This window comes from Larimichthys crocea, chromosome IX (assembly GCF_000972845.2).
Source record: "Larimichthys crocea isolate SSNF chromosome IX, L_crocea_2.0, whole genome shotgun sequence".
Taxonomy (NCBI): Eukaryota; Metazoa; Chordata; class Actinopteri; family Sciaenidae; genus Larimichthys; species Larimichthys crocea.
The window spans coordinates 7,172,056-7,187,070 of record NC_040019.1 but is presented as its reverse complement, the minus strand read 5'-3'; the positions used below and the strand labels follow the sequence as shown (position 1 = coordinate 7,187,070).

Sequence of the window (15,015 nt, the reverse complement as noted above, 5' to 3'; positions counted from 1 at the left end):
AGGGACAGAAACAGGTGCCCAGTCAGTACAAAGTATACACTAACTGGGCCAAATTTCAAAGTCAGATTTTTGCGACATGATGCCATTCTTCGACACTGTGGTCGAAGAACATTTGGCAAAGAGACACCACAATAAACATTGTAGTGACTTTATATTAAAACTAAAATTAGACTAAATTCTATTCTCTGAATATGAGCTCTCCATCACAAACACACAAAGATGCAGTCTGACATATTTTTGTCACTTTGATCCTGAGTACAAGTCTTTCAGCTAGAAGAAAGTGACTCTCATGAGTGATAAATTGTCACAAGCAGTATGCAATATTGTCTTGTCAGTTGACAGGGAGGACTGTAAAATCTAATAAATCTGTTATTACCAATATGATATATACAGAAAGCCAAGCACACAGAGCTATAAAATAAAGCCAAAGTGTTTGGGCAGCATGTTGTGCATGTAACACAGGAATCCTTTTTTAATTTCCTCAGAGAGTCACACTGTTAGCGCCTGTCTGAGTTTGGACCCGTACACAATCACTGCAGGTTATAATATGTCTAGCACTTCTAATAATATTTGTCACGATGTAAACACCTCATCCACACGTCGCTCTATAAATTCTTTGCCTCTTCTTCACTTGTTGAGACCAGCTTTGTGCATCACGACCGTCCTGCAGACTGCATACTTTATAGTGTTTTCTCCTCCTCGTCCTCCTCCTCCTCCTCATCATCATCGGCATGTGAGCGCTGCTCCTCCTTCAAACAGCTGTTTTCTCTCTTGTCTCCGTGCTGCAGATCACTGGAGGCTGAGGAGCGTGAGGAGGATTGTAACGATTTTTTTTTCCTGCGAAAAACAGCAACTCGACTCCAGACGCAATGCAGGTATAATATACATTTATTTCTACATGTGTTCATTTACTTATTATTGCTGCAATAGACGAGCATGCAAAAGGTGGTAATATTTTTTGTGTGTGCTTACCTGTGGTACTGTGCAGAGAACTTAATACGACCTGAGTAAAAGTCTTAAAAACTTATTTAAAAATATTATAGTGTGGCATGCATTGCAATTTCTAGTGATGGAAGAAGTACTCGGATACTTTGCGTACCGAAATAAAGTAAGTACAGAAGTATTATCAGCAAAAAAAAAAAAAGCCTACTTACGGTAAAAATGCTAATTATGCAGAATGCAGAAATTTTATGAATGCATTATGTTATTACGATGTTGCATTAACGTCTGAGCAGCATCCTAATGTTCGGTACACTGAACTCCTTATATTTTATTTACTGATCACGTGTTTTGTGTATAAAATCTGGACCTGTAAAGAAAATCTGTATAAATGAATATATAATGGAATGAAATTTACAACATTTGCCTCTGAAATGCAGTGAAACTGAAGTATAAATCAACATAAATGCACAAATACAATATGTGCTTGTTTGTTTACCAATAATTAAGATTAAAAACTAAGATTTTTATTTTGTAAAAAAGGAAAAAAAAGAATGGTTAGGAGCATTACAGGTAGTAAAGGCAGCAAGATTAGAAGTTATGATGCCTTTTTTTTTTTTTTTGAGAAGATCCAAAGCTGACAAACAGCAGCATGTTTGGCATTTCACTTAAATATCCACCATCAGCTGTTTTTTCCCTCCACAATCCTGGCAGATATCAGGTTGTTTCTTTGTTTTTGTATTGTGTATGTGTGTGTGTGTGTGTGTGTGTGTGTGTGTGTGTGTGTGATGACACATGTGATGATCAGCAGAGGATGGTCGCCCACAGAGTTCACAGTGACTTAGATGATCACAGGGAGCGTCTCACTACTCGGCACACACAGGTCTTTTAATAATGCAACACACTGGATGTCAAGACCTCAACTCACCTTTCCTCTTCTTTCTTCACCTTTCAACACAGAGTCTGAAATTAATCAGGGATGATTTAGTATCACTGATGTTCTATAATTTGATTCATTTATTATAAGGTTAACCCTAAGACACTCCAGAGGACTGTGCCTGTGGTTAAGTAAGAGACATTAGTATGTTTGTTTTCATTGTGCATCTTCACAGTGTGATTGCATTACATGTGTCTTTGTTCATGCAGCTTTTAGATGATCCATCAAGTATCAGTCTTAGTGTTTTACTCACAGTCATCATTCAACATGGCAGCCAGCTCTGATCTTTTATTGATGTAGTCTTAAGGAGTGTGAATTATTGAGCGGTGTTCTCCATGCTCTATATGCTTTTGGCATCTCTTCATATTCAAATAGGTAACCAGGGGGACAGAGAAGCTCCCCAGATAGTAGCTCTGAATATTTTCTCTACAAACTCTTCACATTACATTCTCAACAGCCTCTTAAAGAAAGCTATTTTATTTATAAAGCCCGTTATCACAAGCAGGAGACAGGGTAAAGGGAGAAAAGGGCATTAAGAGGAAGAAGCTGAATGTACCATGCAGAACAGGATATTGTAGCTACATTAACACTGACACATAGTGAATGAGGCTGAAAAAACACAGTCCAACAAAGATGGTGTCGGAGGAAACAATAATTAAAGTGAAAAGAACTCAAAAGCATCACAGTTATCATGCTGGAGTGAGTTAAATGTGCTATTTAATGCTATTAAATAGCTATTTAAAAGTGCTATCATGTAATATTCATCTGAATATAGAAACACTGAACGTGCATCCTGTGTGAGATGAGATGTTAACTGGAAACAAGAGCTTGCATGTCTCTCGCCTAATAATTGCTCATGTTACAAGAATTTTTAGCTCTTTTCCCAGAAAATGAGCACATTCAACTCCTTTCATAGTTCTTTATTTGATTAATACATAAAAGCGATGTTAAAATAGGTTTGACACAAACGCATGAAGCATCTCTGAGAGCTTTGCAGTCGCATAAGGATAAATAATTCTCTGAAATCTACACTATTTAATATCAAATGAGAAGTGTTTGATTTCTGAGATATTGATCCGTTCATCCATACTCACCAGCTGCTTGCCTGGATGTCTGAATGTAACTCCTGCTGCTGGTCCAGTTGTCACAAGAGCCTCGCTACGTTTCACCATTTAAAACATACGAAAGCAGATCGAGCTGCATTAATATGATTTAAATCCTTTCAATATATAACTTGTCCATCCTAAAAGGCAGATAGGGAAGTTATAAAATGTGAAAATGAAATTGCCTCATCAGACATGTAATATATCTCTGTTTCAGGCTCTTACATTAAAGTAAGATAGATCTAGACCAGACAGTAGATGGTGGGTTGTAAACCGAGTTGGCTTGAGAAATCTGACGTTGGCAGCATTTCCTCCCTTTTATATGTTTCATTTATTTAACTCTCTTGAGACCCATCAGTTGCTTTTGCAACTATGGGTTACAAGCAAATAAGTTTTTGCACCAAAGGGCATGTCTACACATACAAGCATAAAGACATATGCCCATATCTGCAAAAGAGAGGTTATAGAAATGAAGCACAAACAGAAACAGGTTTAGACACATTTAAAAAAATAAACAGAAAATACACATGAAAATAAAAGCCAGAGAATAAATGTGTCTAACGGCCTCTGGCAGGTTATTCCACAGCCGAGGAGACACTACAGAAAATGTGCCACAGTGGGAGGATCTGAGGGGTCTGCTGGTGTTATAAAGGGTGAGAAGTTCTGAGATAAACAGCATGTAGGGCTGAGACCATGGAGAGATTTAGACAGAGCGCAGAGAGCTGGCAGGACATAAGAGAGGGAGAGAGATGTAACAAAAGCTCCAGCTGAACTTGAACTGGAGATGATGTAATTACATGGTTTGAGGCTCTGCAAAAAAACGAACAATGTTAACTCGATAAATAAAAGAGTCGCGTTAGCGGCTCCGTGAGGCTGTAATTAGGCACAGTAGATGCTATGCTGATATGAGGTTTACCATGTTCACCATCTTATGGAAGCATATTAGCGTTTCCAACGTTTCAGCACTGAGCCGAACCTGGTAGGAATGTTGTTAGTTTTGCACATATTGCTCTTTGTAGCGAAGGTCTTCAAACTCTAATAGTTGGAGCACAATGGGCAGACAGTACTGTTAAAATGAGGCACAAAGCTGAGATTGTTGTATGTATTAACAATGTGTCTGTGGAGCTTGTGCTGCCTCTCAGCTGGGAGTGCTTGAAGGTTGTTGTGTCAGACAGTTTGGCTACTTAGGTATTTTCCATCAAGAGCTGCTGCTGCTGCTGCTGCTGCTGCCAGAACCACATTTTGACTGTGAGCCACAATATTTAATGTGTTAATATGTCATCAGTGCAGGTGAAATAAACGGCTGGTTAGTCTGCACCTGACCTCTACTTCATGCCTCCTGCTTTTTCAAAGTTCTGCAACTACATGGCAATCCTAAAAACTACTGGACAAAGTGACATTTTGACAAATAACTGTTGAGACAGTCAACATAAATGAAAACCTTATGATGGTGCTTGAGTAAACCTCAGTGGGACCTTCAAGGTCCTGAGGATTCATCTGCAATCAAAATAAGGGGCAAAGAAGGGTTGGAACCTATAGCCTCACATGTAAGCTTAAAAATTACAACTTTTAAAAGTACCATGAGTTTTCTCTCAGGGGACGGTTTCTTTTCTGTCTTCCTCAGGCGGACGAGAAGGTAGTGGATGGCGGTCTGCTGCCTGATGCCAACGGGACGGATCCAAACCCGGGTGGACAGACAGACGGCTCCAAGTGGCAGAAACCACGGTTCTCGCGTAAATCTCTGATGAAGTGTTGCCTCGTGAAGTGGATTATCGCCAGTACCACGCAACAAGGGCCAGGTACAGGCACATCATAAAGAGACACACACCATCAGGCTAACACCTTAACAGTAATACAGCATATTAAATATGTGCTTGATTGTTTGTGACGGCAAAGGAGGCAGAGCAAAGCAGGAGGGAGATACAGTAGGAGGGCAGGCCTTCAATCTCTTGCTCTATAGAATACATAAATTTTAAAACATCGCCCTCATACGTTCCCGTCCTCCTTTCCCTCCATTCAGTGTTTACAGCGCAGGCCTCTCTCTTCACCAAACGTCACTTCATCTTAGCAGCTAATCAGTCAATGAATGGACCGCTGCCTTGTTCGCTCTTTTTCTCCCCCTTCCATCTAGTGTTTGCTCTCTCCCTCTCTTTTCTTGTTGTTGTTGTTTTTTTTCTGTCTGGCTGCATCACTTCTGAGAAATTAGAAGATCTAGTTTCAATCTCTGCAATTCAAATGACACAATTTATGATGGAACTAATCAATAAGGACATGAAAACGTGCAAAGCTTTGTTGGATGTTTTTGTATCACAAAAGAGGAAGATGAAGAGCACTCTGTCTTCCACCGACTGCTCCAGCATGTCCCCGTTTTCTTGGCTTATCTAAATTATTGACATGTCCTTCAGTGCAGATAGTCTGCTGTGTGCATGATGTTCATTTCTGCAATAGGTCCAAGAAATATCACATAATTACCTTATTTCAACGAATGTAGAAAGTGTCTCTTTGAATGAGTATTTTTTAACATTAATACTGTAATACTGTAATCAGTCTGAGAAACAAGCAGACAAAATCTCTCCTCTAAGCTTTCCAGAAATGAGCTGGTGCTGTCATCCAGAAAGACTTCTCTCTCTGCCAGCAGATAGATGTGTCTTGGACAGGGCACTGATGAAAACAGTAATAGGACAAATCCTCTAATGGCTGACACACCATTACTTTGAAGTATTTTGCCTGTAAAATGGGTAGATATGCATTTTAGATATAGCAGTAATTCCTAATTTGGATTTCATCAAGGAAATGTTTGGTCAGATCTTTTAATTATGAGACCTTTAAGTAAATCTGCTGAACTGATCTATGTACATCATTATTCTCATGCTGCTTGTTACATATTAAAATATGAAATATTTATTAAAGTTTAAGCATAACATCTTCTAATGTATAGTAACTTGATCGCCATCTACTGGTGTGTGGACATTAAAGCATCTGAATGTCTCCTGCACCATCTCCTCTTTCCATACATTGGATCAGAGGTTTTTAAAATGGGAGGTAGCAGGGGGTCTCAAACAGATTAAGGGAAGGCTCAGTGAATTCAAGTGAAAACATACTACATTAGTTATGTAAAGGATATCACATCGAATAGCCTGAAGTGTGTGATTTGGTTACAGATACAATAGTTTTACAGAATGTTACTGTTTTTCCAACTTTTTCAAAGTCAGAAACTCATAAATTTCTCATGACAAACCTTTTTTATGTACTTGCTGTAGTCTGAAGTTATGTCAAGCAGCAATATTAAGCTATCTTTGCTCAGTTGTTGAGTATGGGACTAAGCAAGATCCAGCAACTGAGCAAAACTAAGCACGTAAACTTTCCAAGCTTCGCCTGAGGGGAGGCACACAACCAGCGGTGGTCTGCAGTCACTTTCATACAGTACAGATGTATCTCATGCAGGATAGCACTCACTAATAAAATAATTACTCACAGAAACATATATCCCTAACATTTAATAAAAAAAATATACTGGAAACGGTGGGCTTGATGTTGGGTTCAGTGATTCAACATGACTAAATGTTTTGAAAGTGAGAATAACACTCTGGCAAATAGATACTTTGACGCCACGCAACAAACATCCACAGAGAATGTTGTGTACATGAAATAGCAGCTTGTTACCAGTAGAGAGCACTCAGTCTACTCAATATTATATGTTGGCAAACCCACTGGTGCACCGTTAAAATGCATTCCTGACCGGCTCCACCACATTCATCATTTCTTCAGGCTTCAATCCTGAAGGTGTTATTTTAATAATCTTAGAGCTGTGATATTAACGTATACAAATACATTTTAGTGTATTGTATATTTGGGTAAAGTTGCTTTGCTTTGTTACTACTTTTGAGCTCTTATCTGATTTGGTATTCGTAAAGGAAACCACAGTGTTTTCCCGAGAGGAATCAGCTGATCAGTGAAGCAAAACGTTTAAACGTACAATTAACTGTGATTGTGGCTTCTGCTGGGCCTCCTGAGTGTTCTTCTCTTGTAAAAGAGAGGAAGTAAAACTGCCCTGTATTATTATAGAGAGTGAAAACATTTGTGCTTTCTGTCAAATAATATCAGCTGTTAGAATAAGATCTATGAATAGCCTGCAGATGAAGGAAATGCTGCGATACAATGGATTTTATTTTGAAAACTTGCATGTTTGACAAAACAATTTAATGTTTGATGATGCATCATGCAAGATGTGTGTACTGTATGAGGCCTCTATAATCAGCTTGTGTTTGCCAAAAAAAAGATGAAATAAAAGAGTTAAAAGCATGCACTAAGAAAAGGGCTGAGAGAGAGAGCAAAGTTAAGGGTGTTTAATTGTGTGACAAGAACTTACGTGATAGTTTTTTGATTGATGGCCTCAGGCTCTGAGCTGTAATGTTGCTCTCACTGCAGTCATTAAAACCTAATAGTGAGACTGATGGCTGCACTGTCTGCATCTCTGCATGCTTAAGCCACCTCACTCTTGTCTGTATTTAATAGAAGAATGGGTATAGCTCAGCACTTAGGGTGCATTAAACAGTATAATGCTGCATTATTTTTTATGGCAGGCGAGTTCCCACATGAGCTCATGCATCTTGCATGTTGGTGTAATGGTCAGTGTTTCCGTCTTGTGAGGCAGGATTCACTCACACATCAAAAACACTGCAGAAATCCACATATGCATGCAAAATATAACCATGGTCACCATTTTATTATATGATCTGTGACCTCTGGTATCACAATTTGGGTTTTTCTTCCAATGCAAGACTAAACTATAATAGCAGCTCCAAAAAAAAAACAAAAATCATAATTTTATGGCCTCATTTTGCCATTTTATTTTATATGCTGACAGACCTTGAGTGGTATTCTTCTAGTTTTTTATATCAAATAAGCAAAAATTAACTATTCTGTTATATGGTAGACACTTTTCATCCAAAGAACACAAACATGCATTGAACAATGGCATCAAATCTCACTCTGAAACCACAACTTCTTATGGTACAAATGCTGGACACATATTTCAAATGTAGATATAACACCACCCTTGCGGTCTATTGCAAGGCTAGTATAGAATTTCTTTGGATATTTTCGGAGTGCCTCTAGTGGCTCAGTGTATCATTTATTTCAGTGGCATTAAGGACCATTTAAATAACCCCTCCCCAGTTATCCAAATGCATTTCTGGCCCGCTTTCTCTCCATGTTCCAGACCAATATTTTAGCTCTCAACAATTGATTTCCTCCCCACCCCCCTTTCCTACTTAAACTCAGTCCATTATGTTGTGCAGAGTCATCAGTTGCAAACTATATTAATATTCTTCTTTACTCTCATTGTCCTCCAGCACAGCACAATCATACAAAGACGACAACACAAACAACAAGACTCTCAAAGCACTGCATGTACATTATGTGGAGCATTTTACAGAATTAGCATCTGAGGTGTGCTATTGACTTCAACTTTACCAGTCTTAACTACAATGTCATAAACAAACCACCATTTTTACAGTCACAACAATCACAATGTTGTCCAGCCTCTGAGTGAATCTTCTTAAGTTACTGACCATGTACATTGTCGAACAGTAGACACAAGCAGCGCCACAATGGGCAGGGCAGTCTCCTTTATTCTAAGTGCTGTTCATATCGCTGCCATCAGCGAAGGTGGATCAATGCTTGGTTTTACAGCTTTACGTCTTTGAAATGACTGAGCAAATAAAGACAGCATGGACTGTCAATCAAAGACTATTAGTAAAGAAATTCCTTCAGTAATAATCCCCCCCCCAACTCTCACCCCCTCCTCTCACCACATACACAGCTCAGGATGGAGCGAGAGGAGATGGAGTGAGTGGGGGTGGAGCCCCTGAGGTGATGGAGTTGTGGAAGACATCCTAAAATGATCTGGCCCAGGACTTAATATGCTGGCCAGTAGTTAGAGAGATGGATCGTTTGCGAGTGGAGATAGCATTGGATGATTTTTAAGGACTTCATGAATTTGATATTTCTTTGCAGATGATGGATTTTGAACCTGTTTACTTCACTGAGGATGCTCTGCAGTCAGCCTGTTAGTCCTTTTTTCCCCTAGCTGGTCAGTGGTTTCCTTTAAGTGAATATAATAGCTGATGCCTGTACAAAAACACTGATTAAAAAAGGAGGTGGCTGGAGGGAGGAGATGACTGGCAGCAGATGATCTTTGGGATGGTACGAGCTGATCAGATTCAGTATCAGTTGTACAAAACTACTCGTTAGTGTTAAGTTTTCTTTTAAAAAGTCTTTTGCACGGGCGGTATCTAATGCAAGGCAACAATGGGATTGGATGGCATGGAAGTAATTGCCGTTGTCGTTGTCATTGGACTGTTTGTTGTCGTTCTCAAACAGTTCGGGATTTGGGAGCCCTTGTCACTGGAAGGTAAGTTTGAAGTCTAATCGGGATGTTAAAAACTTTTTGAACAGTAATCTTGTTAAATGTTTTTGGTTTTGTTGACTGTAATAGTAATGCTAAAATGATGAGAAACTGCCAGCTGTAAGATAATAATGGATACGTTGACATTTTTTCTTCAACAACAGCAATCACACATTTACAAAGAAGAAGTCTGGTTGCTGTAATTGCTCCTCTTGTTCATATTTGCAGTGAACAGCAACCGGAAATGTTTTTAAAATGTGACTCCATCCTTTGAAACCGTGTTGCTAAATGTTTGTACCTTGTAGGTATCAAGCCAAATATTTTAACGGTTTTACAACTTTCTTTTTTCCTCTCTCATTTCTACATCACCTTTCCTTGTCTTCTTTCTTCCACGTCTGGTCGTTTTCAACTTCCCATTTGTGTTTTGTTCTTGTAAAGATGGTGAGTACCTCTGGGGGCGTTCCTCTGCACATAGTTTAATTTCATCCCAGCTGTATCTGTAAACTTCTTCCCCTTAATTTAATGAATTGAACTTGTCAGTTTTGTCCCTTTGGCTGATATAATAACTGCTTTTTCACTGCTGACCTGTACACTTGTCAAACACAGGTGCTACTAATAAGGTTAAATATGGCTGCATTAGGTTTAGGTATGAGGTTATGCATATTGGCTCATACATGATCAACCCACTTACACACCTAAATGAAGCTTAATCAGTGTTAATTAGTGACACCGATGATTTTATGACTCCCTGTTGCTTATATATTCATATATTATATATATATATTTACATTCCACCATTATATTTAAGCATCATGATTCACAGTGTAAATCAATGCTCTTTATACAACAGTGACCTCATAAATGTCAAGCAATGGAGCAAAAAGAAGCAGCACGTATGTTTTGTGCATCTTATAATTTCCCCAACTAGAATTAGGGTTGGAACAGTAGTTTTGCTAAAAATACGGCACAGAAATATTAATGAAATCTCAGTTTATTCCTCATTATAGAGTAAACTACTGTGTGTTTATTATATAGGGGATAGGGGATGAGTAGAAGAGGAGTTATTTCCAAAGCATCCACAATTTTCCTCAACAAACTGCTCTTACCCGCTCGTTATGCTATACTGTATATCTGCTTATTTCCTCTAACCACCCTTATATTTTTCCAACAATTTCTCCAAGGTACAAGTTCCTCTTACTCATGCTTACTTATAATTTTTTCCACCTCTGTGTCAAAAATGTCCCCACATCCTTCGCTCTGTCTCATCATTTTTATCTGACGCTGTACTTTCTATCTCCCACCCATTTCCTCGTCTCACCTTTCCTTCTCAAACCTCTCCATTTTTGTTTAAATTTTACGTTTTGTTTGTGTAAAGATGGTGAGCATTTTGAGTCCCATCTGTTTTGATTTTCTAGTATTTTCAACACCTTCCCTCCTTTCTTTTTTTTCTTTCTTTCTTGTCTTACCACTGTTTCCTCCCTCCTTTCCTCCTCCCTCCTCTTTCCCACCCCTCCCTTGTGTTCTCTGTTTCCCACTGACAGACAGCTGCGACGGCGACCTCGAACTCTCCATGGTGCGTCACCAACCTGAGGGCCTTGACCAGCTCCAAGCCCAGACGCAGTTTACCAGGAAGGAGCTCCAGTCACTTTACAGAGGCTTCAAAAATGTATGAACACAATCAGCACGGGTTGATTTGAAAAGGATGAGCTTTCATTTTTACAATTATCATTAGACATGACTGCACGGGAACTATTTGTTGTGCATGTTGTCATTATCTCAGCAGCTGTCTGTGAATAAAGCCAGCTTTCGAGCACAATTTACAATTCCTTAAATGAGAGTGAGAGAGAGAGATGGGGAATGACATGCAGCAAAGGGCTGCAGGTCGGTTTCGAACCCTGGGTCGCTGCGGCAAGGACCGAGCCTTTGTACATGGGGCGGTTGCTTTGTTTTCTCTATTTTATTCTACTATTTGTGCTATATGTGTAAGAAAACCACTTCTTTAATGGACCTTGCCCTAACTGTTGTGACACATTTGGACTATTGTTGGAAAAAGTCTATCTAAATGTGAAATAATAACCAATAATAAACAACTTTTTTTCCAGTTGATTAACCATCAAAAACACAGGGGGTGTCCACCTACTTTTGGTTTTATGGTTTATATTAGAAACATGATTGTTACATTTCTACCCACATCTAAAGCACAAAAGTCAAATATAAAAGTCAAAATTTGCACATAGACTCACTAAAATCTGTAGTTTGACTTTGTGTTCTACCAACACATATACGAGCACGGGAGTGACGTAATATGTGTGTTGACTGCAGAGGCGGGTAATGCATATCGACAGTTAGTGACTGTAATGTGCCATTAACGATAGCTAATTGCCATTCAAGAGTAGAAGAAGAAGGGGAGAACTGATGTAAACAATGGAGGCTTTAAAGTTACGAAGAAAAGAAGCTTGCAAATGTTTTATGAGGTTTCCGAGACCTTAAAGACACATAATGAGTTCCTGCTGAGAAATGTTCAGTGTAAACAAAACTGTAATGAAATCTTCACACGGTACATTTAAATAAGAAAGCAGACCTTTTTTCACAGCAGACATTTTGACTTGTCGTAGCAGGAAAAGCAGAACGAATGTTATCAGTTCCACCTGAGCTCTTCCTGCGTCTGTGTCTGTGTCTGTGATGAAAAGGCTCTGAAATTGACTGCTACGGGTTTATTTAATGTAATGAAAACTTATAATTACAATGAACTGGCAACACTTGAAGCCTGGAGGATGAAAATATTGCTTGTGACTCTTCGGTTTGGCCGGTGATATTAGAAATGTTCCTGGTGGCGTTGAGTGTTTTGTTGAGTGACATCTCTTAAAACTTATTTTTGTTCTTGTTGTGCTGTTTCCTATGCATCACTTGCACTTTCCCTCAATTTCAACCAAATCAGGATGTAACAATTTGAAGAGAATTGTCTCTGTGCAGCAGTTCAAGCTTGTGGACGTCCTTCTCTTTGTGCCCCTCTAGTGGCCTCATATCTGCACTGCACTAACTTTAAATGTCTGTTATTAAGCAAAAAATGGGTTCCTCAGATGTGTGACGAGTGATATTTAACAAAAGAGAAGAGAGAAGAAAAAACATCTAGCAACAGTTTGTTGAACTACTGCATATTTGTGACAGATTGATTTCATGACTGTAATATATTTGTTTGGTATTTTAAGCTCAAGATCTTTTTTTTAATTCATGTTAACATAACAAACACAAATGATGCAAATGATTTGAGGTGATGGCAGTATGTTATTCCTGAGTTGAGAATAATTGACTGAGTTCATTTCCACTTTTGTTTTGGACACAATTTTAAACAAAGATCTTTAACGTTTGTTTAAATGCTTGAAGGGGAATCTAAATCTAATCTCTGTATAATAATGGAAGCACAGACTTAAACGATTTTTCTCTTTCATCAGGAGTGTCCCAGTGGGCTCGTGGATGAGGAAACCTTTAAGACCATTTACTCACAGTTCTTCCCCCAAGGAGGTACAGCATGTAACTAATCCATAAGCATATAAAATGTAGCTCTCAATAACTCAGTGTGCTTGTATCTCTCCGTAAATCTTGCTACTGTTTGGAGTCATAAATTTCATTTCACACACTGATCTCAAAATGTCTGGAAAATGAGAATTAGAGCAGTTAATCCTCATCAAAACTTAGATTTTTATCATTTATTTGTTCATTTTAAATTCATCCTCAATTGAACTAAAAGAAAACATAAAAATAAGCAAGTAAGAAAAGTAAATATTGAAATGAAACAAAGCCCAATTCATGTTCACTGCCAACCCTTCATATGTGTTCTCAGACGCAACCACATATGCACACTTCTTGTTCAACGCATTTGACATGGACAGAAGTGGCTCCATCCGGTTTGAGGTGAGTTAACTGGGGACTGCATGTGTTTATACCTCAAATATTAAAATAAAGCTACTAATTCATCCTATAATTGCTTCTACAGGACTTTGTGATAGGACTGTCCGTGTTGCTTAGAGGCTCTGTTACAGAGAAACTGAGATGGGCATTCAATCTGTATGACATCAACAAAGATGGCTACATTACAAAAGAGGTACATTCAACAAACAAATACACCAACCTCTGCTGAAGTGTCATCATTTCCGCAGATGTACTAAATATCTGTCTGGTTTTCCTGCAGGAAATGATGGCAATAATGACGTCCATTTATGACATGATGGGCAGGTATACCTTACCCAGCGTACGAGAAGACTCACCTTACGAACACGTGGAGAGATTCTTTCAGGTATGTTATCTCTGTGACCTCTGACCCAAAAATGCCTAATCAGTGACATCCGAATATTACTGCATCTTTTACGTCTGACATTTTTCAGAAAATGGATCGGAACAGAGACGGAGTCGTGACTATTGATGAATTCATAGAAACCTGCCAAAAGGTAAACCCAACATCAAAGTGACAAGTTTTACCACATGGTGACTGACCGAGTTCATGCAGCTTTGTGCCACCACAACAGCATCTTCTGTTTTCTTTTCTCAACAGGATGAAAATATAATGGCTTCCATGCAGCTCTTTGAGAACGTTATCTAGTTTCTGTGGACAGACGTGGATCAGTAATCCTGCATAGTGCTTCCAGCTGCACGCTTCTGGGTCTGAAATAACTTCAATCATCCTGAAAAAGGACAAAACTGGGTCATGCAACACATTTGACAGACACATTTTAATACAAACCGGCACTTTTATTTCTCCTGTCAAGCTGTTCTATGCAGAGAATTATGCCGAATACACCAAATCACTTGAAGAAGAAATGTTTCTTTGCATGACAGTTTTAGTTTTGCACATGAAGGAAATGTGAAAAAATGTCATCAATGCCAGATGAGCATGAGTGCTTGCCCAACATTTAAAAAAGCATGTGATGCGAACCACATTGAACACGAACAAGAGGTTGACCACTTTGAAACTTGGGCAAATGAGAATAGTTTGTTACTGTATCATACTGTAAAGAAAATAATTATGTTTCTTAGTTCTACAGATTTTTGTGTAAACGTGATAGCCATTGATAGTCATTGTCATGTTGACCCAAAACCTGCTGAAATAAACATATACCTTCACGTAAGTCCACTCAATATCTTTTCTTCAAAATACTGTCCTCACAAAAAAAATCTGTCAGAAGCAAAAATATATAACTATATATAATTTATTATTATGTTTTTGCAAATGATCATATGCATCATATGTGTTGCATTATATTTGATGTTATGTAATCACAAACCTGCAAAAAAATAACAATAAAACAAAGTTCTATGCAACTAGCTATATTCATATAATATGGAGTAATATGGAGAATTCAACGTGTGCGTGATACTGAACAATCTACTGACAATCGCCTAAAGCGTGCCATTAAGAGGATCATAGTTTTATAATATCGCCTGGAGGAATTTTCCCTAATCTTGAACATTTTAACCAGTCTGTCAAGTCTTTTATGAACAATCAACTCTCTTGTTCTACAGTCTTTGGACCCTTTAACATCTTTATAGGATCATAATTGCCCAAGGCGTCCCCTCGAGAGGATCTTTTTTACCCATGATACATAGACATTCATAGTTTTTAAGATATCGAC

General features: G+C 38.5%; 1 protein-coding gene across 4 annotated transcripts; it reads left to right on the top strand.

Annotated features, from left to right (window-relative positions):
- Positions 1-660: 660 nt before the first annotated feature.
- Positions 661-14,068, top strand: LOC104923170 (calsenilin). Of its 4 annotated transcripts, none has more exons than XM_010736184.3 (10): positions 661-875; positions 4,604-4,778; positions 9,827-9,829; positions 10,930-11,054; positions 12,841-12,910; positions 13,230-13,300; positions 13,383-13,490; positions 13,578-13,682; positions 13,771-13,833; positions 13,938-14,068. In XM_010736184.3, the coding sequence occupies exons 1-10, from the start codon at positions 870-872 to the stop codon at positions 13,983-13,985; spliced, it is 774 nt and encodes a 257-aa protein (XP_010734486.1). In that variant the 5' UTR covers positions 661-869; the 3' UTR covers positions 13,986-14,068. The 4 variants fall into 4 exon arrangements, with proteins under 4 accessions (XP_010734486.1, XP_019134333.1, XP_019134334.1 ...); XM_019278789.2 differs by lacking the exons at positions 661-875; positions 4,604-4,778 and adding exons at positions 8,946-9,394; positions 10,764-10,766; XM_019278788.2 differs by lacking the exon at positions 9,827-9,829.
- The last annotated feature ends 947 nt before the right edge of the window (positions 14,069-15,015 follow it).

Coding starts and splice junctions, on each gene's coding strand:
- LOC104923170 (XM_010736184.3), top strand. Junction 11,055..12,840: donor TTTACAGAGGCTTCAAAAAT/GTATGAACACAA, acceptor CTCTTTCATCAG/GAGTGTCCCAGTGGGCTCGT. Junction 13,834..13,937: donor TCATAGAAACCTGCCAAAAG/GTAAACCCAACA, acceptor TTTTCTCAACAG/GATGAAAATATAATGGCTTC.